The sequence below is a fragment of the Lissotriton helveticus genome, chromosome 7 (genome assembly GCF_964261635.1).
Source record: "Lissotriton helveticus chromosome 7, aLisHel1.1, whole genome shotgun sequence".
Lineage (NCBI taxonomy): Eukaryota > Metazoa > Chordata > Amphibia > Caudata > Salamandridae > Lissotriton > Lissotriton helveticus.
The window spans coordinates 1,043,914,407-1,043,939,852 of NC_136068.1; the positions used below are offsets into that span (position 1 = coordinate 1,043,914,407).

Here is a 25,446-nt window from a genome sequence, read left to right on the forward strand (position 1 = left end):
AATTATTGTAGCGCAGTGGCGGTGGTGGGCTACACAGCGAAACGAGCATAGCGTGAGGTACAGGTAAGTATAGTACATAATTCCTCACACTTGCTACTTGCTGTTAAAGCCTCCTGGGTCACCTGGCAGGGAGAGAAGACCCTAGGTTTTTGTAAAAAGGCATGAATTAGGGCTGAACCTGTGGAAGGAAAATGCAGCTTACCCAGAGCGTCGTGGTGAATCAGCATGGTTACTCACGGTATTTCCGATCAGAGTGCTCCTGCAAAACTACAAAAAACTACAAAGAGACCCCACTAAAGATTTACAGGGGAGAATCAATGAACTTGTGAAAGAGGCGTCTGACGCAGACCACATCTCCAAACAGGAGGCTGAGTATCTCAGCACACAAGATGCCAGAGTACCCTATTTTTACATCATGCCCAAAGTGCACAAAGGGGTCACCCCGCCACCCGGCAGACCCATAGTGTCAGGCATCCAATCCCTTCTAGAACCTCTATCACGGTTCTGTGACTTCTATCTCAACCCACTGGTTCAAAAAACTCCATCCTATATCCAGGATACAAAACATCTCCTCAACATCATCAAAGACGTCAGCTTCGACCCAGACAAACAACTCCTTGTCGGACTAGACATAGAGAGCTTGTACACAAGCCTACCTCAGGACGCCACTCTAAAGGTACTCCACGATGTCTTGATGGAGATTGACTGGCAAAATCGCACTCCACGCCATTTCATCTTGGACTGTGCTTCACTCGCATTGAAGGAAAATTACTTCGAATATGAGGGCACGTTCTTCCTCCAGACTAATGGAACCTCTATGGGGAGTGTCTTTGCCCCCAGTGTGGCGGGGCTGTACGTCCATCATTTCGAACAGACGCACATCGATGCCCCCACAAACCCCTACTCAGCGAACATCGCAATCTGGCGTCGCTACATCGACGATATTCTCATCGTCTGGGAAGGAGATGAGGAAACACTGAAGGACTTCCTAACGTGGATCAACGATCGTGATCCCTTCCTCAAGTTCACCTGCATCAGCAGTTCCACCGAACTTGCCTTCCTTGACCTCAACATAAGATCTGACCAGGGGGGCCTAACTACAACCACCCACTATAAACCGACGTCACGGAACTCATTACTGCGATTTGACAGCTTCCACCCCAGACCGCTCAGGGAGAATTTACCATTCGGTCAATTCTTGCGCATACGGCGGAACTGCAGCAACATCCAGGATTTCAAATCCCAGTCAAAAGCCCTAGTCCACAAGCTTGAAGACCGGGGATACCCATCCAGAATCATCTCCAAAACGTGCAAAAGAGCACGTAACCAAAACAGAGAGGCACTTCTAGAAACCTTCGTCAAACCACAAGAAACGCCCATTGTGACATGCGTCACCACCTACAATACAGCCTCTAACCAGGTGTCAAATATAATCCGCAAGAATTGGAGGATCATAAATTCAGGCACCAGAAATTGGGATCCACCACGGTTCGCCTACAAAAGAGCGAAGAATCTTAAAGATCAGTTGGTATCCACCAGACCCAGGAAGAACCCACGACCGACAGGCAACACGATCTTTAACGCGTGGGGCCTCCCAGAGAAAACAGGCCACCAACCGTGCTACAACTGCAGTGTCTGCCATGTCACCACCCCTTCCAAGACACTGTCCCTAGAAAACGGTAAAACCTGGACACAACGACAATTTACCAACTGTAACTCGTCCAATCTAGTATACCTCATCACATGCCGGTGTGGCTTGAGGTACATTGGCATGACCACCCGAAAAGTCAGAACCAGGATGACTGAACACAGAAGTACCATGCGCTGTGGGAAAAATATCAGCAAACTGACACAACATTTCCTAACCCAAAACCATACCCCAAACGACTTCACATGGACAGTGATTGAACAATTTGCAGTGTCAGACTGCAACGAGAAAACCCTTCTCACAAAAGAACAGCGCTGGATATACCGCCTTTCCACCCATACAGAGGGGCTTAACGATTCCATTCCATGGAATGCACTGTCAAAATAGCCAGCCCGTTACTGTATCCCTGTTCACTCTCTGACTCGTGGCCTGTCCCAGATCTGTGGTTAGCTATTTTTAATCTTTTTATCTATTAATTCCTTAGTTGCCATTTTAAATTCACCCCCTATCTTATTCTTGCCACTACTGCGCAACTTGGCCATACCCTTTCGGCCTGTCCCAGCGCTGTCCATTGAGCTGCCTGAGCACGCAATGCGCAAGCGCACCAAGACTGTGTCTGCAGCCCGCGCATGCGCGCAACGAACAGCACTGGTCCTCCACACATGCGCGGTAAGGGTCTACGCGACCACACCCTCCTCTCTCCGCTCCAGGTGTAGCCAATGAAACAAGCTATTTAAGCCCGCGTCCGACCTCTGCAGCCTCACTCGGGACACCGGAGCAGGACGATAGGTCGCAGGAGCACTCTGATCGGAAATACCGTGAGTAACCATGCTGATTCACCACGACGCTCTGGGTAAGCTGCATTTTCCTTCCACAGGTTCAGCCCTAATTCATGCCTTTTTACAAAAACCTAGGGTCTTCTCTCCCTGCCAGGTGACCCAGGAGGCTTTAACAGCAAGTAGCAAGTGTGAGGAATTATGTACTATACTTACCTGTACCTCACGCTATGCTCGTTTCGCTGTGTAGCCCACCACCGCCACTGCGCTACAATAATTCCCGCTATAAATCACCCTAGCCATGAAAACACTCATGGCCACGTTCTAACTGCCGCTCTAGGTCGTTCACGCACTTTAGAAGTCGGCATTATGTTGTGTTACCTAAAATACCATACTCATTGGTTCTCCCTTGTATGTCTGTTTATGTCTCTGTGTTTTATGTACAGTAAAGCAGAGGGAATCCCCCTCTAACACGTACAGCACCTTAGCGAGTGCGACACTTTATATCACACACAAAATCACTTAATATAGTTTATTTTTCACCCACACATACTCATTGGTCCTGAGGAAAGCCAGTTTTAACAAAAGGCCTGGCTGAAACATGTAGACCACACAGGACGTAGGAGCTCTTAATACACTCCACATCGTCCGCAAGCCTTTTTATCTGCTAACAGGGGCCCAGGAATTAAAATTATCCTTATACCCTCGGGAACTGGGACCACCTGTATAGCTTTTAATATCACGTTCATACCCACTACTCACTGCACACTCAGTAAGCATACCAGCTCCTCAGTAATCTGGAGTCGCAGCACACCCGGGACACATTCGGTGTCACTGTGGTGGGCCCGATGATGAAGCATGACACCAACTAGGTTGGTGTGTGAGGGCTTCATGACCAAACCAAGTGGTTTGCCTACAGACGTACCTTCTGAGTCTCATTAACACAACTTAGCTAGTCCCTTTTTGATATCCTTACTGGATTATCATAGGTACCACCAAAGTGTCATTCATACTACTAAGATGGACAAACGGAGAGTTCAAGCTTCACGACCATTTATTCATCTCTTGTCATTACTGTCAGCGGGCGTCACTTACTCTTCTTAACATAAACATAGCATGTGTATTTGACCCAGAAGGGTAACTTGGCGCTCAGTAACATATGTTTTTATTGCGCATACAATCGTACAAAACAAACGATGTTCACTGTAAACAAATAAGACCTACTGGTTTTATCAGTACACACTTCTGCTCGTTTTTGAAGCTATTTCCCTCAAACCACCACACTCATACAGAGCTCTCAGGGCTCCCATTAGCGCATCCAGACCGTCGTGCTCACGCTTGGAACTGGTCACACCATCACCCACCTGGCTTCATACTGCGATTATCTGAATCATTATCCGCTCTCAACGTTCTCGTAAACTATCTTCGCATCTCAAATCTCGCCCTCAAACATGTCACCCTCATTTCCTCCTCAACTCCACAATTACTCACTACTGTCCCAGTGGCCCTCATCTCATAGCCACAAAAAACAAACACCCCCACCTCCACTCTTAAACTCGCTAAACCCCTAAAGTGTGTACATATTGACTTTGCTGCATAAACCAGATGACAAGAGTGCGGGTTAAAATGTATCCATGGAAAATAGATTGGGAGGAACGGAGGTACCGGATTGGGGGCTGCATTACCTCCCACCGCCATCCGCCAATCAGAGGATCGCGCCTGCAGGTGACGGAGGCGGGAGACACGGCCGACTGATTTCTCAGGTTAAGTGCGTGCACCCAGGACCTCTCGCTGTCGCTGCAGCCGGCTAGCAACATGGCAAACTGGAGAGACATGGAAACAAGGGTGAGTGAGGAGAGAAGGGCTGACAACGAGGGGGCGAGGCACCGCTGTGAACATACAAGCATTTGCAGTGCAACAGGTCTCGCATTTGCCATTTTATTTGCCTTTTATTTCTGTGGTTTGATAACCCGCAAGCGTGCGTGCGTAAACACGCACTTTGTACTTCTAGTCCCTGCTTAGGAGAAGCATGGCTGGCAGTAAAAGAGGCGCAGTTAATGCCGGCCTGGCTTCTCGTAAGCAGCGACTAGAAGTACAAAGTGCGTGTGTCTACTCACCGCTTGCAGGTTTTCAAAACACATAAATAAAGGGCATTGCCATTTACAATGCCAATAGCTCAAACTCTTGCAAATGCGAGACCTGTTGCTTTGGAAATGCTTGTTTTACTGCTGCTACAAGGTCCATCCTAAGATGTAAGAAAAAAAGGAAAACAAAAGCTGGTTAACGTTCACCCAAGGAAAGACTTCATGTGCGCGAGTTTTGGCTCTGGTGATTCTGAGATGTTTAATTTAAAAACCTGTGCCTGGGACATATATTTAATTAGGACGCCCACCACTAATTTGCGTACTCAATCTTTCCTTCAGGTTGTGTAACCGGTGCCCGCGCTCCCCAGGAACTAGCGGACACTTTCCCAGACATTCTAAGCACATAAAGTTTGTTTTACCAGTTGAGACCTCCCGGGCTCTCAACGCCCCTGAAAACAAGCATAGCGATATTATGCAAACAGTTGTCTTCTGTTGAATCACTTACATGTACCTCTTGTTCAGCAAGACCTGTATTTGAACCTGCCTACATGCACATGCAAATATAGACCGAAACAATTCAACTTTTTTTCCTATATGTAATTATAAAATGTTTACGCAAGTTAGTATATGTCTACAGGACTAAGACGTGTATGCTTACAAAACACATGCGTGCATATGTATTGTAATGTATTGTAATTGCATTTATATAGCGCTTACTACCCCTGACGAAGCGCCGAAACGCTTTTTCTGCGAGTAGCACGCTACTCCTGAACCAATGAAGGATTAATGTTGGATTAGTATAGTGAAATATGAATGTAATTTGAGTGATGGATATTAGTCATTTATTTGGAATGCGAGAGGGGAAAAAGGTTTGCATTTGTATAGCGCTTGTTACCCCAGATGGGGTGTTGAAGCGCTTTTTTTGGCGAGTAGCACGGTACTCTGGAACCCATAAAGGATTAGTGGTGAATTAGTACAGTGAAATATGAAATTTGAGAAGTGGACATGATAGTCTGTTATTTTGATTGAAAACGATAGTGGAGGAATAGAAGAGTGAAGGATTTTTTTTTTTAGGTCATAGCAGGAAGAGGAGACTTGGGATGAGTAAGAAGGGATGTGGTGGGAACCAGACGCAAAACTTTCAACCGGGGTTGCCCACTGTCAACAAATAGAGCAGGAAGATTATCCCAGAGCGTCTTGTTGGCCCATCTACATCTAAAGATGTCTATCCGGAAGTTATGAGGAAGGACACCCCAGATGACAGTCTTTTGGCTTCTTTCAAAGACTCTGAAAGGAAGATTATTTCAGCCTTAAATGGGTTTGACACTCAGATCTCTGCACTTGGTCAAACTGTTGGTTCTTTGAAGGGATCAGTGGATACCCTATATTCAAGTATAATCTGATCCCCAGCATACCATTCCAAACGCAGGTCCGAGTACTCTACCCCACGATGCCATTGCCAGTTAAGGGGGGAGCAACATCTCAGGATCAATCACAGGCCCAGGTCTCATCGGCAGCTTTATCACAACCGCCAGCCGCGGTGCGTCCATTAGGGCGTAGGGGCGTAGCCCCACTAGCCCACATGGAACTGCGAGGCAATTGTTCAACTAATTTTATTTTTTTTAAAATCGCCACCAGCAATAATTTATTTATGAGCCGCCGAGCCCCGCCTGGAATCCGGGCAGCACCCGAGTTGACCGGGACTGCCTGCGCGCAGGGGGGCTGTCCTGCACAGCTTGATTGACAGTGTGACACCAGCGCTGTAGCAGAGGTACCCCTAGCGCGCATGTGAAGCTTGGGGCTGAAACTAGCCCAAGCATGCGCAGACTGGTCCCCCCCATAGTGAGTGACCAGGGGGGTGCATGTTTAGCCGGGCAGCAGCCCCCAGCGTTAGGAAGGGCGAGAGGGCGAGCAGACAGTGTGCCCCCCTAGCAGCGCCAGGATTGGCCGGTCACCGCGCAGCAATCCATTATTGGATGCCGCGCTGGGTGGTGCACTGCTGCTCAGCAGCACCGCATAATGGCCAATCACTGTGTCTGACTTGAATGGAGTCATGCAGTGATTGGCCATTTCGCAGCGCGCGGCGCTGCTCAGGCTGCTGATGTCAGAGTCAGGATCCGGTTCTAGCAGCCTAGTCGCCTCATGGTCGTGGACTCGTCGTGGTGACTCGTGTCTGTGACTGTGTGCCCCCTGTGTGGTTTGGTTTCATCAGAGACAGTGTCGACCTCACCCGGGCCGTCGTCGTTGATAATAGTGAGTAGTATGTATGTAATTTTATGTAGTATGCGTGTGTGCACCCTATATATGTATGTATGTATGTATGTATTGCGACTTATATAGCGCACGTATCACCCGAAGGCATCAAGGCGCTTGCCTTGGGAACCCGTCCTGGCTTTTTCCCTGTGAGATAGCCCCTACTGGGTATCCCCAGGGTGAAAGCCAGGCATCCCGCAGCGGGTGGGCCGCCGTAGTGGAGATTAAGCAACTATTGCCCAAAGTTGCAGCGTGGGACCCCATGATTAGAATAGGAACCGAGGCGAGAATTATCGAGTCCGTGGACATTTTGGGCTCAGGACCCTGCCGCGTCGGGAATTGAACCCTGGTCCCGGGCCAGACCTCTGCAGGGTCTGCCGCTCTAATCAGTGAGCCACACTCCTCCACTCAGGGATATACACAGCAATATGACCATGTTAGGCCGGGTCTCCGCCTGTATTTCGATCTGTCCTGCACGGTGGTTAACACGTTATCTCCCGTGGTCCCACAGTCACTTCCAGTATCTGCCAAGACTGACAGCGCCTCACCTCGAACCTGGCTCCATGTGGCACCTAGGCGCCATAAAAAAATTAGGACCCGACCTTTCCACTGCTTCCTGGTGCAAGACTAGCCGATGGGAGGTTGAAGGACAGGTAGGCTGCACGGGCCAGGGCATGGTTTAAAAAGCATTGCTGGCCAGCGCATATTTTTCAAAACATTTCCTGGACAATAATTCTAAAGATTTCTTTTAGAATGGGTAGGCTGGCTTGCTGTGTAAAATCAGTGACTGGGTATACTCACAGCTCCTATAATCTGGGTGAAAATATGTGATGAGTGCCGGGTCCCATTGAAGGTGAAATGTCTCTCATTTTGAGCATCTAATCTTGCACTTGTATTTACTAATTTAATGTCACTATTTAGTCAGAGTTAGGAGCTGGACAACTTCTTTACTGAATAATGCTGTGCTACTGAACAGCTGCACTCGCTAATCACTTGCTTTTATATGGTTACTAATAATTGCACAAAACAAGTTCCATTGAAAGTGCTTTGGGTAAGCACATTATCACTTAAAACAATACTCACTTTCTCTACTTTGAATTAGTGTCCTAGTAGATTGTTTTTTTAGACCTGGAGCCAGCACACAAAAGCCCATCCCGTACCCATTAGAGGGACATCACACCACTTTGAAAATGGCGACCGTTAAAGCTCTCTAAAGATGCAAGAAGGCAGCATGTGACGCTGTACAAAACCAATTACGTCGAAGTCCCTGGAATAAGCCATCGTGGTATGAACGCGTGTACCCCTCCTCCAGCTGGTTGCCCGTCGAAGCAGTGGGGTTATTCGCATTGCAGATGACCACTAACCCCCATTTTAAAAGCAGGATGACTGCCTCTCGGCCATCGGTGTGGCCTGGGAGGCTGCCACTGTGGGTCATCTGCTGGTCTATTAGCTGTGTACTCCAAAATCCCCCGCCCCCCACCCTTCCTCCGCTTGCATAAACAGATCTGCATAGGAAGAGCTCCCTGCACAGACATAGGACCCTGCATTCACGGTGGTGCCAGACAGCGCACGATACCTGGCTTACCTTACCTGTAGGGAGAGCAGGAGTTACCACCACAGCAAGGGGGCTCGAAGGCTCAGTGCTGTTGAGTAACAGTACTACCTAGCATTAAAAGCACAAAGAAATACAGCTCTGATGTCATCTGCTTGTATGCCCTTTGGTCCCTTGGTCTGCCGCTCATCTGCTTGTGTCAGAGTGAATGGAATTGTGTTGTTGTGCGGCTGTGGCGATTTTCGCATAATTAGAGACTTCCCACATAATTCATCATCTGCTGCCTAATCTGCTGATGGTAACAAATTAAAATGTGTTTTTGGCTCAAATGGTTCAAAACGGAACTACACATATTGCCGTTGAGTGGAAGACCCTTTGCAAGCTTGACTGGTCAAATTTCTGTTGCTCATTGCTATATTAGGGTGTTAAACAGGTACTAATGAGGTACAACAAATGCCCAGACAGTGCTAACAAGTGTAAAATTGAAAAAAATATAAAGAAATACTATCAGAAAATATGCAGCATTACGCTGCATAATTTGCTTTTTCTTGTTGCATAATTTACTAAGCCTGCCACATAATTTGGCCCTCCATTCTTCATACTTCCAGTGGCCCTGGCTATAGCACAGTGCAAAGTCATCCAGGAGATGGATTCTTGGGAGACAATATATCCAATTAATTGGTTGGTCTGACACGCGCTTTTGATTAAATGCTGAATCCAAAAATGTGTCTTATACCATGCAAGGTAAGTATTGTGCATAATGTACTGTGTTTACGGTTGAAAAGGCTGTCTTTTGTTCCCCTAGGAGGTGCTTTTAGTGTTTGGTTTGCTTTTGTCCCATGGGCCTTCCATTTGGCCATATAGGTTCCCCAGGGTGGCCCTTTGGCAGCTCTAAGCCCCATGTGCCTGACGCTCTTGCTGTTTTGACTCAGTCATAAATTGACTCCAACACAAGGCCCAGGTTACTCCCTGCGATCATTTAGTTGCCAGCGTGGAACTAGGAAGACTGAGAGAGCCCTGTATTATTATTACTATTAATGGTTTTTATTGAGCGCAGACATATTACCCTGTTGGGTCTCATGGCGCTGTTACGCTGTTATGTATGCCATTGATTGTTGGAATACATTTGGAATGAATGACAACAAATTGTTCAGGACGGCATTTGTTTTAGCACTTTGTGAAAGCCTTTATTTCATTGCCTCAAGCTGTGCATGGTGCGAGCCACACTGGTAAAACATGGTATTTCAAGCTGGTATTTATTTTCGAGGTGGACTCTGTGTGCCCATAACTTTTAGCGTGATCTTTGTGTGCACCATGTAGCCGGTTCTTGCCACCGAGATACACATATTTAATGCAAGTGGGTGTCTTTGCCATTCAGGAGTCAGACATCAGTTAAGAGGAAGTTGGCAGGTTTTGGATATTATGTGTGGTCACTCTCCAGGCCCTCAAGCAGTGTCTCTTAGAGCTGAGATTTCCATGAAAGTCTTATAGTCTGAATTCAGCACCTGAGCATAATAGGACGGTATGTATGAAGCTCTGTGGTTATACTGAATAAGCAGCTACCTATGTTATGCCATCTAATAATGTAATAACTGCACTTTCACAATTGCTTTATTAGCCTTCCTGCTTTCTCAAATTTGCTTGAAAATGCACGATTTTTTTTCTTTTTTTAAAAAAAATTCTAGAGGGGGTAACCCCCCCGAACCCCCGTTTTGGGGTTCGGGCTCACTCGCTACGCTCGCTCGCTACGGTGCTGTATGCAAATCACTTTGCGCCCACCACTTTCAAATGTCACCCACCGCCCCTGACAACCGCCTCTGCAATCCTACACTCCCAACCTACCCGATATTCCGAGGGTCACAGAGTCTTAACTCTGGGTGGCAAGCACTTGGCACGACGACCCAGCAGGGAAGCCTGAGCAGCTCAGATTTGTCAGCTGCTGGCACAGCTTAACACTCACTGACATACTGCCCCTCCAATACAACCATCCAGGTGCCCTCGGCGGCAACTCCCTACGTCATTGTACTGGGGAAAGTGCCCCCTTTGTGGAGGGCGGCAGAGGAAAATTTCAATCAACTTAAAAACAAGACTGTTCACTGGCTGGCAACTAGGGCTAATGCTTCATATACCCCAGGCAGATGCTGGCAGATAAAGTGTTGTGTGAATCCGTTTACTGAGGCAAGTGGGATCAATTTTGGAAGTACCTGATTTAGCATGGCAGAATATGGAGGATGGAACAGCTTACCAAAGATCGATAAGTGTATTGCCTACATTCCTGTGGCTGGAGATACAGACATTAAAGGGTGGAGATAGGGATACCTTTAGAAATTCCATGAAGTTCTAGTAGGCAAAGGACTGCTGATTCAGTTGTCTTAAACCCTGCCATTTGCTATATGGTAGGGTTGCAGAGCAGACTACATCTTATTTTTCAAGTTAAGGAAATTGATAGGCAGGGCCTCCCGTCTCGTATTACTGCTTCAGGAAGGTGAGGAGAAAGGCATGAGCAGAGAGTTCACAGTTCCCACGTTTTGGGTACTTCTGCTTTGAGCCACTACTACTTGCTGTGAGAGTCATTACTTTGCACAAAGGCTTTGTCTGGAAAGGAGTAGGAAAGCTGGATGTTAGAACTGGGGGTCTCTGGTTGGCACAGGTAGGTACTTGTGACAAGCAGGGACCCTCTCCTCTAGTCAGGGCAAGGGAATTACTCTCTCAAAATAACCCCTGCTCACCCTCTAGGTGGCGTGGCACGAGCAGTCAAGGCTTATTTCAGAGGCTGGTAAGTTAAGCAGTTGTGACCACATACAGTAACCAGTGACAACACTACAAATGGACACCACACAGGTTTTATATCAAAATTAAGTATACTTTATATAGAGTTATCACAAGACCAATAAACGACAAAAAGAATCCACAGTACTATTATGTTTCAAGAGTTCAGGTTAAAAAGGCTTAATTCAAGGTTCTGTGCGAGTCGGTAGCCTTGTCCGGCGTTGCTGAAAAGAACACAGAGTCTAACAAATCCAGTGGACCGTGGCGGTCTGGGCCCACTCAAATGTCGACAGACTCAGTCACAGTACCATTTCCTTGAGGCGGCCGGGACGGACGTGTGAGCCGGTTCCGGGGTTCATCGCAGTGTAGAAAAAGTCGCGGTGCAGGCTACGGCTCATTGATGGCGTCGAGACAGAGTCGGCGAGCTCAGAGCTTGCGTTGTTCGAGGCGGATGTTGCTTGTTGCAGTGATTCCAGGTTTACGGTGCGGCGACAGAGCCGGAGTTCGGGAGCTGGCGTCGGTCAGTCCGGATAGCGGTGCGAGTCGGGCGGTGCGTCGCGAAGCGTGCGAGGCGGTGCCCAACTCCGGTGCGATCACAGGACTTGAAGTCAGCAGCAGTGACCGCGTCGGTCAGACCAGTTCGATTCGGTGAAGCGAGGCGTTGCACATCGCGGTGTCCTTCCAGTCGCGGTGCAGGCTACAGCTCGTTGACGGAGTTGGTGAGCGCAGAGCTTGCGTTGTTCGAGGCGGACGTTGCTTGTTGCGGTGCCTACAGGACACCGGGCTGGTCGTTAGAGTCGGTCACAGCTCCCTGCCTCTGTAGCCACTTGTTTCCAGCAGCAATTCACAAAGGCTGGCGAAGTCCACTGGTCCTGGTAATTCGGTCAGGGGGCAAGCTCTCTTCCAAGCCCTTGGAGATCTTTGCACAAGTTGAAAGAAAAGTCCTCTCTTTGGCAGACAGGCAACCACTGCAGGCCAATCCCCCAAGCAGCACTTCAGCTTGGGAACAGTCTCTCCTCAGTTTCTTCAGGTTCCTTCTCCTCAGTAGAGGTTTCGTCTTGTAAGTCCAGAAGTGATCTAATTTCATAGGATCAGGGTCCCTATACTTATACCCCAAATCCTTTGTTCTCTGAGGGGAGAGGGGCCTGTGCCCAGTTCAAGCCAGTTCTGGAGCACTCTGTTTACCAGACTTCTCCTTTCCTTTCACAGCGCAGGGCAGGGACATCAGATGCCCCACAGGAGGTGGAGCCAGCATTGTGGAAGGCAAGTACAGTCCTGGAGCACTTTGTTGACAGTCTTCCTTCTCTTCTTTCAGTGTGCAGGGCAGAGACATCAGATGCACCACAGGGGGGGGGGAGCCGGCATTGTAGAGGGAAGGCCCAGCCCTATTCAGGTCCCAGGTGCGACTCCTCCCTCCCATCTAGATGCAGATCCCGCTATTCACCACCGGGCTGCCCCAGCCTGTCTCCTGGAATCCCCCAGCCCTGTCACTCACAAACCCAGACAAAGGAATACACAACCTAGTAGAGGCAGGCTTAAATGGTTAGGCAAGCAAATACCTACTTTTGCAAACCCAGAATACTAAAATAAACTTCACTAAAAGATGTATTTTATTATTCTGAGTCCAGGCATACTAAACTCGAATTTCTACCATGTCTTCTGAGTCTGCTAGGATTATAAACATGTAATAATCTAGCAGCCCATTCTGGCCTAGGGAGAACAGGTAGCCTTGCAATAGTGAAAAACGAAAATGGCTGTAATTCCCTATTAGGACATGCCACACACATCAGGGTGTGTCCTACCTTATACTTACAATGCACCCTGCCCTTGGGCCGACCATAGGGGTGACTAATATGAAGAAAAGGGAAGGTTTAGGGACTGGCAAGTGGGTGCACTTGCCCAGTCAGCATGACAGTACCAGACTGCACGCAGGCTCTGCAATGGCAGACCGTAGACACGTTTTACAAGGCGGCTTCTGTGGGTGGCACAACCAGTGCTGCAAGCCCACTAGCAGCATTTGGAATTAAACGCCCGGGGCACACTCAGTGCACTGTACTAGGGTCTGACAAGTAAACCAAATAGTCAATCATGGAATCACCAATTTATACATTCATTTACAATAGGGAGAGCATATGCACTTTAGTACTGATCAGCAGTGGTAAAGTGGCCAGAGTCATAAAATAGCCAACGACAGGTCAGAAAAACTATAGGAGGAAGGCAAAAAGTTCAGGGATGACCCTGCAAAAAGGGCCACGTCCAACACAGGATTTTAAAGAGCCAACACAAAGATGTTCTGAAGCCTTAAGATAGTGGATCCACTTTCACCTGTCTGGACAATGGTATAATGTGGGATCCAAACAACCCACTTAACATCTGCACCCAAAACTAAATGGCAGGAGTACACAGAGCATGTGTCTCTACAACGGCACATGCTACAAACAGATTAATTAGGATAAACCTAGGAGAGGAATATATGGCCAGCTTATACCAGCCAACATGGATAAACCAGCATTAGCAAAGCCAATAGATCTGTCATTAGCTACCAGCCTCTCGGCTTTGTCACCATTTGTTTTTGTATCGCTTCTGAAATAATTTAGTTGTTGGGAGAGCTGTCAGGCCCTCACAAATATAAAAAATGTCTTCAGGTAAAAACTTTTTTTTTCAAAGCACATTGGCATACTTGCCCCTGGCAAAAAAGGGACCTATTTTGTGTGTGGATATGCTCCTTGTGAAAAATCCAGAATGTGATTACAGTGTGGTAAGCCCAAGCCTAAAGTGAGCCTTCCACTAGACCATGCTGCATGCTGTACAGGGACAGAAGAAAAATGTTAAAGATATTACCAGCAGACTACTGGATGAAGAGGGCTGGCTGAATGCCATACAACTAAATATATTATATATAATTTTAGTAACTCGAAATATTTTGGCTAAAGCCAGAGATCAAAAACGACCAGACCTTCATCAAGAAATATTTCCAAAAGACTTCCTCCTCGTTTTTTTATAACATGAATTGCTTCCAAATTGCCAGAACCTTTGATTTGGAGTACTGCTTCTACAGCCAGTTTTGCAAAATGATCTTTATGATGAGTAAGCAACTTAGATGACAGTGTGGTCCTGGAAATATGTGCACACATTACAAGGTATACAAACACGCATAAGGTACATCAAAGCAATATGTGCTCACCCAAAACCTACATGCACATGACGTGCAGTAGTATAATATACTCATAAACGTCTACATTAAACAAACGTGCATAATGTATACTTAGACACATATAATGTGCACACAGGGTATACTTACAGAAGTGCAGACACAAGTTTGTGCTTCTCCAGCAAGCCCAGGCCTGTTCACAGTGGAAGTTGCTGCTGTGGGTGCCGATGCAGCTGCGCATGGCGATTTCCTAACGGAGGCGCTTGGGGTCTTTTGAACATATAGACTGCAGAACTGTTGATAAAATGGAGTCGCTGCGTTTCATGTAACCAAGACCAACCAACCTTAGTCGGGCGAGCCACGAATCTTGGAAGCATCATGCACGGCCTCCATTGGTGACAAAAAACATAAAGCGCTGGAGTGGGGTGAGGCGTGCATTTTGCAAAAAAAGACGTGCGGTTGCCATTGGCTGCTACGCCTATGAAAAGAAAGTTACACAGCCGAAATAGCACTCCGCACTGCCAAAAGTTGAAAGTTGGGCGAGCAGCACATTTTTAAAACATCACACGCAAGCGCCATTGCTAATAAAATTATAAAAGCGGACACGTGCTGAAACTTACAGCATGGTGCCCGAAGGCAGGACGGCGATGAGGAGCAGGCGGACAGCTGAGAGTGGAAAAGCAGGCACTTTTGCAGAAAAGCATGTCCTACGTGCAATAGGAGAAAATCATTAAGGAAATAGTGCTTACAGACTGCAAATGAAACATACTGAGTAACAACACAAGTAAACGGGCCAGTCCTCATGTGAGGTTACAAAAGCAGAAAAGGCAGTACTAAGAAGGGATGTAGGAAGCTGGCTCTGTATATACTATACCAAAGTAAAGTATAGTGTGCACAGAGTCCAGGGAGTCCCCAGAGGTATAGCAGAGGCTAAATTAGGTAAGTACTAACAGCTCTCTTTGTGGTAGTGTGGGCAAGCAGTTAGGCTTATCCAGAAAGTGTGTTAGGCATTTATTGTATTCACTCACTCAAAGACTGATTACTGACACTCAGAGACAGAATCCAGACCAATTGTGTAAGCATAAAAAAGCTGTACTTGTATTTTATTTTGTAGAACCAAGCAGGGCTTGGTACCGATAGGTAAAAAGCACCTTCAATTGTAAACCTTAGCACAGACATACAATTGGGAATGGATTAGCAATTGTTATAGGTTGGTATATGTTAGACCCAGCTTCCTGGGCACCAGGGCACTAAGGGGTTACTGCGCTCCAATCGCATCAACTGGAGTGTTCCCCACTGGTGTCCTGGGGCCTAAGTACTAGTGGACCCAAAACTGGATAACCAAGTACTCCTCTCCAGCAGTTGATTCTCTCAGGGTAGCGAGACAGAGCAGTCCAAAGCTTACTCAAGGAGGTGAGGTGGGGTTAGACATTCAGAATACAATACACACCATGCTACCAGCTGATAAAATCAATGTCAAGTCAGTGCTTTACTTTTCATAAAAGCAAAGTACTTAAACACACACAAGAGAATTGTATTACACATAAAACTAGGTTAAACCGTTGAAATCAGATGTCTCTACAAAGCTCTGGGCCAGAGTTCTGACCCCAAACAGTATTATAGCACCTAGACGCCAAGCAATATAAAAGAACACAGCTAACCTGAAAACACACAATTAGCATTGCATATTACAGACCCTGCTCCACAGGGTTGGTCTCATTCGCTAGAGCCTTGATACCAATCTTTGGATGGAAAGTATATAGTTTCAGCATATGATGTGAAGTCAAAGGTTCTTGATCAGCCCCATAACCCCCACCCAAAGCAACAGAAGTGCCCTCCCGTCCTGAGTGAGGACACTGCTCTAGTGGTGTCAGGGATCTGACCACAGGTGCCTGATGTCTTGGCATAGTTTACTGGAGTCCCACTAGTCCAGTAACCACTGGCTAGCTTTAGGAGTGCAGTGGCTGGACAGAGTGCTAGTTCACTCTGATACCCCCAGATATCACAAAATGAAAGGTGGGGGGCTGTTTCACTGGCCTCTATTCCCAGCTACTGATGTACAGGCTCCCAGAGTGCAGGGGAGGAGTTTAGAGGGGGTTTGATCTCACCTTGAAGGACTAGAATCAAGCTTCGCCTTCTCTGGCTCCCTTGATGTGCTGCAAGCTTCCTTTCCACACCAGCTCCCTTGATGTGCAGCAAGCTTCCTTTCCACACCAGCTCTCTTGATGTGCTGTAAGCTTCCTTTCCACACCAGCGCCCTAAATTCCTGATGCAGTGAGCAAGTGTCTTTTTCTCTTACCTTCACACTGCCGGTCACGGCTGGCTTTCTTTGGACGGCCTGGTGTGGCCGCCTCTTCAGTAATAAACCAGTCTTGAACAACAGATTACACCTCCAATCACAAACCATTCATGGCGTGTTCAATGCATGACCACAGTGTGCACAGATGACCTACTGTCTTTCCTGGTACCAGCCTGTGCTAATCCCTAAAGAGGAATTTTAATTTACTACAGACCAGGAGGCACTGACCAAGGGGGGGAGAATCCTCTTAGCAGAGTTAGTGCAGCTAACCCCAGATAGGAGCTGAGTGTCTACCCCAGCCCACCAGGCCTCTCTAGGGAAATTGGGAGGGGAACTGGGGGAGCTGGGATGTCCATCAGAACAGCTCATATTCCTCACACTGGCTCAATTCACCATTCTTCCCCAGTATACCCATGGGCTCTCAAACACACGTCAGGCAGACAAAGGCAACGGGACCACAGGGATGGCAGACTCCACAGACTTGATCAGGAGGGTGGTTAGTACCTCACCCGTCCTAACTATAGATGTATTGCTGCCACCACTGCCAGTCTACCACAGCCTGGCTAGAGAGGGCATAAGCCACTCTCTGAAAAATAGGGGTGCACTAGGCATGCCCTCTGGACCTTAGAGCCAAGCTCTAGGGTCTCATTCCATGTAAACACGGAGACCCTCAGTGGGCATGTATGATTGTCATGTTCAATTAAGTAGGGATCTAGAAACCATGCAGTAGCTTTTGAGTGACTTGCCTGGAGATTAGCAAAAGGCCCGGGAAGCACTCTCTCCAGAGACATGCAGAGGACTTCCCGTCCCAACAGTATGGCTTTCAAAAACAGGTTATATTATACAGCAACTACTTTTAGAATACTTTTTGATTACTTTTCATTACATATAGTACTAGGGGTGGTATGCCTAGATACCACACCTAAAGATTTCACAATAAAAGGTAAGTAAGAATTTCCTTGGCTTGAGTTATAGTTACTGTTTTCCCATGCAAAACAACAGTTCAACACTTTTTAGTCCCAAAATCTCATAACATGGGAGAAAAATGGTTATCGGTTTCACAGGGTAAATGTCTTACAAGTGGGAGTTTTGGGAGTTAGGACCAAGATTCCCCAAGGTCTAGGTATGCACTCGAGTTGCACCACCAGCGGCACTGGGGCGGCCGGGTGCTAATTGCAGGGGCCAATAGGGAGACCGGGGGCCATCGGTTAGGGACTGCTGACGAGCATGCCACTCGGGTGTGGGAGCAAAGCTCCTAGGGATAAGGTCAGCACTGCATGGGCTAGCAATCAGCACAGGAGCTGCATCAGCAGCAGCACTGGGGCAGCCGGGTGCAGGATGCCAATGAGACGTTGGGGACCTTGTGATTCTCAATGGAGCCCTTCTGTTTGGCTGCAGGTTTGGGCAGGGAGGCTTCCTGTAGGCGACTACCGGCTGTAGAGGTAAGTTGGATTCTTGGGGGATGCCTGGACACCGTCGGTTAGGCCACCCAAGACCATGGGGCGTCGGGTGCAGGGGTGTCTTCTGGCATCGAATTTTCTTGCCAGCTGTGGTCGTGGTCGGGGGGACCCTTAGGTTGAGGCTACAGGCTTTGTCTTCAGGCTTGAAGGAGGTCGGGGATCACCAGATGCCAGGTCAGGATTGCTGGGAAACCTCCTTGTGGTGTTGGGCCACTCAAACTCGGGCTGGGGCATCGTGTCAGAGTGGTGCAGAATCGCTGAGTCGCCGGAATCCGGATTCTGGTCTTCTAGTCTTTGTTGAGCACATCTGGTGCTCACAGGAGACAGAGTCTGGAAGGTGAGTGCATGGCAGGAGCTCCGGGCTCTGGTGGGCTGCTGGCCACGCCAGGTTCTTTGCTGTTGGCAGGTCGGAGATGGGACAGACCGGTAGGACTAGGGCCAAAGTAGTAGGTGTCCTCTTCTTCTTGGGCTCATCTGTCCTTCTTTCTTTTCTTCCTCGAATCTGAGGAGGCAAGGTTCAGTGTGGCCCTTAAATACTAGATTTAGGGGAGTTAAAAGGGATGTGCAGGTCCTGAGGGCTAGTGCACCCTGCTAGAGGGAGGACTAACTTGGGCCTCAGGCAGTGGGTAGCACGCATGGCACACATGGATCACTTTTCTCTGCACCAAAACACGCGGCCTGCAATGGCACTGTGTGGGTGTCAGGCCTCTAAGGGTGGAACAGTAGGTGCTGTGGCGCTTAGAGGTCTTTACTGGTCCCAGTGCCCTTGGTACCCATGATACCTTTTACAAGGGGCTTAACTGTAGCCAGAGTTGTGCCAATTGTTCGAACAAAGGTACAGTTTTGGGAAAGAACACAGGCCCTGTGAACCTTATTGGCAGAGACCCAGGGTATTTTAAGTCAGGTTGCATCAGATGTCAGGCAAAAAGTGGGGTATAACTAGGCTTTCCTGTTTTCAGTTTCTATTTTTTGTAAATTCTGGTGGTGTTTTGTCAGTGATTTCAATACCTGAAAAAAACAGTGCTTTTCAGTGGTTACTCATTTTCGCGCCATAAAAAACAACTGACACAGTGTTTTACCGGTGTTTATGGAACGCTTTGCTTTTATTATTGCTTGCTTGCTTCGTTGATGCATGATATATAGACAGTGTACTTACAGTGTATATGAGGTCCAAACACAATCATATTGTAGTACACCATACAGTATTTCTTCAGTGAGTCTTTGGTAATTTGTGCTCTCTCTTCATTGGCTCTTGAGACTGGCAACGCCAAAACAGCCAGTACACAATTTGCCAACCCTGGCCACTGACGTAGCTTTCCATGCCAATACTGGTGCACCTAAAGGTTGACATTCTCTGGAACATGTTCTGCAAAATATGCGTTGAGCTGGGTGCATAGGCCCTCAGATGAATTAAAGCAGTCAATAATGAAGCTATACTTTGCAAACTCTGGAGAAAATCCCCCTTTACGGTAGGGATCTAACACCTGTGCAGAGTAATACAGTGAGGCTTCATTGACTTCAAAAGCCATGGTTGGTGAAGGGACATTTCTATTCTAAAGGAGGAGCAAGAAACAAAGTCTGCAGAGGTAGTGAACACTCTCAAATTGTCTCTACACCCACACAGCAGGAGCCACAGAAAAGGCCCTAGTTGCTGTGGTGGTTCTCAGCCTAGGCCCGCAATTACCTCAACTGAAGTAGGTGTCTCTACAGGTTAAGATAACTTTGCCTGCTCAGTTATGAGCTCTGAAGGCAGTGACCTGCCTAAAGTTACCCCACAAAAAACTGAAAATATATTCTGATCCCAGGCAGAGCAACAGAACAGACAAATGTAGGCTCTGAAACATATGACTGCCTGACAGAGAGCAGAAATGTTTGCCTACACCCACATGGTTTCTCGAGCTATACCCGGATGTTGTTACTCAATAACCCGTTGGAAGTTCCTCTTCTCTCACAAGATGGGGTCAAAAATAAGCAAAATGGCACCAACGACAGGGCCTTGCATGCCCCGACCAAATTGTAACTTGGAGTGCCCCTCCCCATTACACGTAACCCAAAGCTCATATTACAATAATCCCACCGAATAAACAGTCAAATGACAATAAAACGCATTGTTTAGCCAACTAAGTAGACGAGGCCTGTGTTTGGGGCTTGCATTGAGATAACATGCCATTCTGTAATGCTTTATTTTGTCATCTACTGACATCTGTCCTAAACTACACAATGTCAAAGAAGCGAATGCAAATAACGCCAGTTGCACCAAAAAGGGCACATGATACAACAGGAGAGACAGCAAAATTGATGCATAGAGGAATTGAGAAATTCTCCAAGGGGTGCCTCCAATGCCCTGATCAGATACCAAAATAAATCCTAAAGATACACCTTGAAATAAAAGTGTGGTGTCTCAAAGGCGGGGGGGAGTACCCGGCATGACTTAGAATATGTGCTTGTTATGTCACTATCCCCAATGCTTTGGCAAGACACATCTGTCACAAACATATGTCTACTGATGTGCTGGACATATGTTCTACCTACCTAGTGACCTAACCAGATGGGAATATTCTATCCGCACAGACACCCAAATTCTTTTTTTTACTACATGCATGCATATCTGTACACAACATCACGTGCATTTCCACGTTTACATTCAAATCAATTTTAGAATGCAAAAAATGTATGCCAACACCATTAACCGTTACATATGGTAAGACGTTATTTTACAGAACTTCTTGCAACACAAGTGAGTGACCATGCATTCCTTGATCATATCATGGCAAACATTTTTAGGCCGGATATCGCTATAATCAAAATGTACAGCTAAGGAAAATCTGAATATTTAAAGTTCTGCAAAAAAAAAAAGAAGTGATGCGGTCACGTGACTGGGGGAAAAACACAGAAGGGGTGGCCTACGCAAACAGTAAACAACTGCCAAGAGAAAACACAGAAGGCTTGCCTTTCAGGGAATCAAATGAGCTGGGTAACACATGCATATTGCACAGGGAATGCAATTGATTATTCTAAATACCTTCGAAGCAAACCAACCATGTAATAAATAGCAAATATGCACAAACCAACGGGTGGAAAAGAGACTCCCAATAAAAAAAAATCAAAGAATACTTCACAAAACACACCATAGTCAGACAAATCTATAGAACTGTTGTGAAATATACAGGTGGAAAGTACAGGCTGCCTATGGCTGGTTTAATCGTTACACTTTTCCTTCTGCAAACAATGTATATACCTCGCCAAACTTGAGAAGCTTGTTGCACGTTAAATACAACACGATTTACACTGCAGGGCACATAGCGCTTTAAACAAGGATTTCATTAATTAGAACGGATCTGTGCCACTGTATTCCCAACAAAAAAGCACGCAAATGTGAATTTGAAAAAATAAATGAATTACCTTTGTTTTTTAGGGGCTGAGTGCTCGAGCTCTATCTGTTTTCCATGTAAGAGTGTAGCTGCAGGAGCTCTAAGAAGGGGCGAAGAACAACAAAGCCTGGTTAAGTAAATGGTCTTTTTAAAGACCTGTGAAGTACTCGGGTGCGCCCGCAGTAAGACAGACTACAGACCACAACAGCCAGGCAGGCAGGGGGCCGGGTTGGTCAGATCTCAAAGCTTCCAGGTGCTAGCCTTAACGTCAACATGTGTACACCCTAATGAAACGAGACATGTAAGGGCCGGGCCAGGGGTAACACAGATCAAGTTAGGGTTGAGTTGCAGCTAACTTCTGTGGCAAAATGAATGCTGCATCAATGAGCGTTCGTGCATAAAAAAAGCACAGAGCATAGGAAATAAATTGCCGCCATTCGTCATGAATTTGTGGCATGAAGAATGCGTTGGTCTAAATTTTAACATTCTTCCCTCCTCAATCATTTTTGAGCAGGCTCGCCTGTGAGTCAGGTTAGGGGGGGAAGGGCTAGAAGTCCAACTCTCCCCCGGACTTGGCGAACATTTCTTTATCAGTGTAATTGTAGCAGTCCCATCCCTCGGCTGCCCTCAGTGACTCTCACTGAATACATATGTATTCCATAAATCCTTCTATCCTGCTGTCAGACTGTGGGTGTGCGTGGAATCCAGGCTTCCCCTTTCAATCAGTTCACACGTCTCCAGGCATCCAGCGTCCTGCACACTCCACTTAGCCCTGCACCATTCCCACCTGGCACCAGAAGCGCAAGGAGAGTCAAATTCTGGGTGGGGGAATCCTTAATTCTTCCAGCAATAGGCGATGAGGGGTGAAAACACAGCAAAGCCTCCTTAATACGTAAATGGTCTTTTTAAAGACCTGTGAAGTGCTCGGGTGCGGCTGTGTGTGCCCGAGAAGCTGTCTCAGCCCGGGCTGACACACACGACAAGATGGGAGAGGGTGGGTGGGGGGAGGGGGTTTACACTGCAATCCTTTGAGCTCCATGGGCGCTGCGCGTCTGATTGGCAGCATCTTAGCGTCCCACACGGCCTCCTTACTGCGCCATCCCATCAGGTGGGTAAATCTCATTGATTAATTATGTTAATTTTATTATTGATAAAAATCGCAGCCCCCAACCTCCTTACTTGTAAATAATGCTAGTCGTACTTAAAGGAAGCTTACCTAAATAATACAAATTATATCGACCACAGAATGATGAGAGGCAGAGTAGACCCTGTCCGTCACGATGGAAAATGTGTTATATTTTGAGCCTAATTGCTAGGAATTTTTCATGCACCTGTGCTAGAAAAGCGGCATGATTTGTCAGCCAGTAACTGACGTTACTGACTTGGCCCCAATTCTGTTTTGCTTTTTGAGGCAGTGACTTGCCTCAACAACTCAAGATTTCTATTGGCCAGTCCTCTTCTGCTTTTGGATTTGCTGTGTCCGCACCAAGACCTATGCAGGAGGCTCATCCACTCAACCAGCTTTCTTATTGGCCAATCACGCTAATTTGTTTCCATAGTGATCGGGCCGTAAAGGCTAGTCAATTAATGCACCACTGAACGAGGCCCTGCCACCTTGCCTGTAAAACAGCTCCCTCGCAGAACTTATTTAATGGGGGTGACTCATTGTTTCCCGGTGTTAGCTTCCGCATTGCAAGTGCCAGTATTGTTCTTTTTGTACTCCTTTGGCTCCCTCAAGTGGCCTAGCGGTCTAACAAATATGGTGTAACAAATATGTAAAAAATCAGTGACACTCGGTTTAAACCGGGTCAGCTGATTTTCACACCGGAAGGGTATTCTCGGGTAGACTCGGGTTTAACTGAATTCCGGACAGCCTAGGTATAACTATGTAAAATGGGGCACTTTCTAACCGTGGCAGTGTAATCTGTTGTGGCCCTTCCTTTAGGTGGGTACACACCCTATTATGCCACCCTCCAGTGGTAGGAGGGTATGAGCCTCTTCCTGATTGGTTGGGTCTCCTCATCCTCAAGATGGAGGGGACTGAGATGTGTGATTCATTTCGCCTCCTCCACCTGAGGAGTGGAGTTGGCAAAGGTGGGCACACCTCTCCTCTTAGCTTGGTTTTCCTGCCAATTCTCCTGCCCAAAGTGAGGGGCAGGACTGGTGGGAGCCTGTTGCTTCGTGGACCCAGCCCATCCTGGGGAGGAGGCATGACACCTCTGCCCAGGACAGGCTTTGTTTCTGGACCCAGAGAGTGGAATCTCACAAACCAGGAGTCCAGAAACCTGTTGGGTGGTGGCAAATGGTGGCAGCCATTCAGGACCACACCAGGGCTGGTTGTTTTTCAGGTTGCATCTCTAAGATGCCCTCTGAGTGCATTTACATTAAATCCCACACCGGCATCAGTGTGGGTGTAAAGTGCTCAGAAGTTTGTTACCAAACTTCCCAGGTTTTAGTAAAGCCATTATAGAGCTGTGGAGTTCGTAATGACCAACTCCCAGGCCCTATAGTCTTTAGGGCTTTACTACACTTACAATGTCTAAGAATGAACTTAGACACTGTAGGGGTATAGGGCTCATGCCACTGTATCCTCACCTGAGGCTAGTGCACACTGCTAGAGGGGTGTCTTACCTAAGCCTCAGCCAGTGGATTGTGGGCATGGCACACAGGGATGTGTACCATGTTGACTCTTCACTTTTCTCTGCACCAAAACATGCAGCCTGCATTAGCAGTGTGTGGGTGTTAAGGTACATGGTCTCTAAGGGTGGCACAATAGATGCTACAGCTATTAGAGACCTTCTTTGGTCACAGTGCCCATGGCCAGAGATGTGCCAATTATGGGTAAAAAGGTACAGTTTTGGGAAAGAACAAAGGCCCTGGGAGCCTGATTGGCAGGAACCCAGGGCACATCAAGTCAGGTTGCATCAGATAGCAGACATAAAGTGGGGGGTAACCATGTAAAATGGGGCACTTTCCTACAAGGGGCTGCTAAGCCTATTCACAAATCAAAAGCAACCATTTAGAATGGACAGTAACAGGAGCCAATTGAAAAGATGGGCAGAAAATGGGCGGAGCTTCAAGTCCATCCCTGAATACTGCATGCCTCGAAGAGACAGCACAAGCGCTGCGTAGGCTAGAGATCTAAAAAAAGTTGCCAGATCACACTTTGTCGGCAGGGTACCCTGCTAACAACCCTTGGTTTTCCCGTCACTAAAACTATGCATTAGTTATGTTAATCTTCCAACTGGATTGAAAGAACTGTTGCATCAACAGAACAGCTAGGTATGGAAACCTTGTGTTCCGAAGACATGCAGAGTATCATATCCAGGGAGGATGGATGTGAGTAACGAGAGAGGAATGAGGATGCAGAGAGGGGTAAACAGTTCAGAGTGAAACACTTCAGTGGGGTTTTTAGAAAATCAGATTATTCTGGCGCACTGCCTAGGATATACGTTACAGGGTGTTGATAGACAATCAGACATGTAGTGCGTGCAGAGCAGGCGGAAAAACACCCTTAACCGTCTGAAAAGTCAAGGGACTAAACAAGGTATATACAAGTGTGCTCTCGCTACTACAACAGAAAATCACATACAGTACAATGACTGAAAATATATAAGAAAACAGAAGCAGAATCTTTGGTATGTTCTTGAAACAGCAAGAAGATGATTTATTCTCTCCAGACTCAAGAGATGTAATGAAAAGCCAGGGGGTAAACAGTTCAGAGTGAGTAGATTGGAACTTAAGAAAGAGGGGTGAGAAACAAGATGACTGGAGCTAATAGTGAGGGGTGTCGAGGTATTGTAAGAAAGTGGCCAAACGAGGAGCAGCAGCGGAAAGACAGTAGCGAATCCGACGGGGTCAGCCCAGCCATGTTTCCGATCAGTGGCGTCACTAGGGGGTTGCGGGGGGTGCAGACCGCACCGGGTGACACCATCAAAAGGGGTGACACCGTGGTCCGTGTCAACAATAATCTTGGCCGGCGGCCGGGTAAGGTTCGACAGACAGTAATATTGTTTTGATACCAAAATGCAAAATAATATTTCTGTCTGTCGATTCTTACCCCGCCTCCGGCCAAGATTATTG

At 47.2% G+C, this 25,446-nt stretch overlaps 1 protein-coding gene across 1 annotated transcript in view; it reads left to right on the plus strand.

Moving 5' to 3' along the window:
- Positions 1 to 4,154: 4,154 nt before the first annotated feature.
- Positions 4,155 to 25,446, plus strand: part of AFMID (arylformamidase) — a 378,279-nt gene continuing 356,987 nt past the window's right edge. Inside the window, exon 1 of the mRNA XM_078653875.1 lies at positions 4,155 to 4,269. Within this exon, the coding sequence (XP_078510001.1) occupies positions 4,240 to 4,269 (30 nt within the window). The 5' untranslated portion in view covers positions 4,155 to 4,239. The remainder of the gene's footprint in view (positions 4,270 to 25,446) is intronic.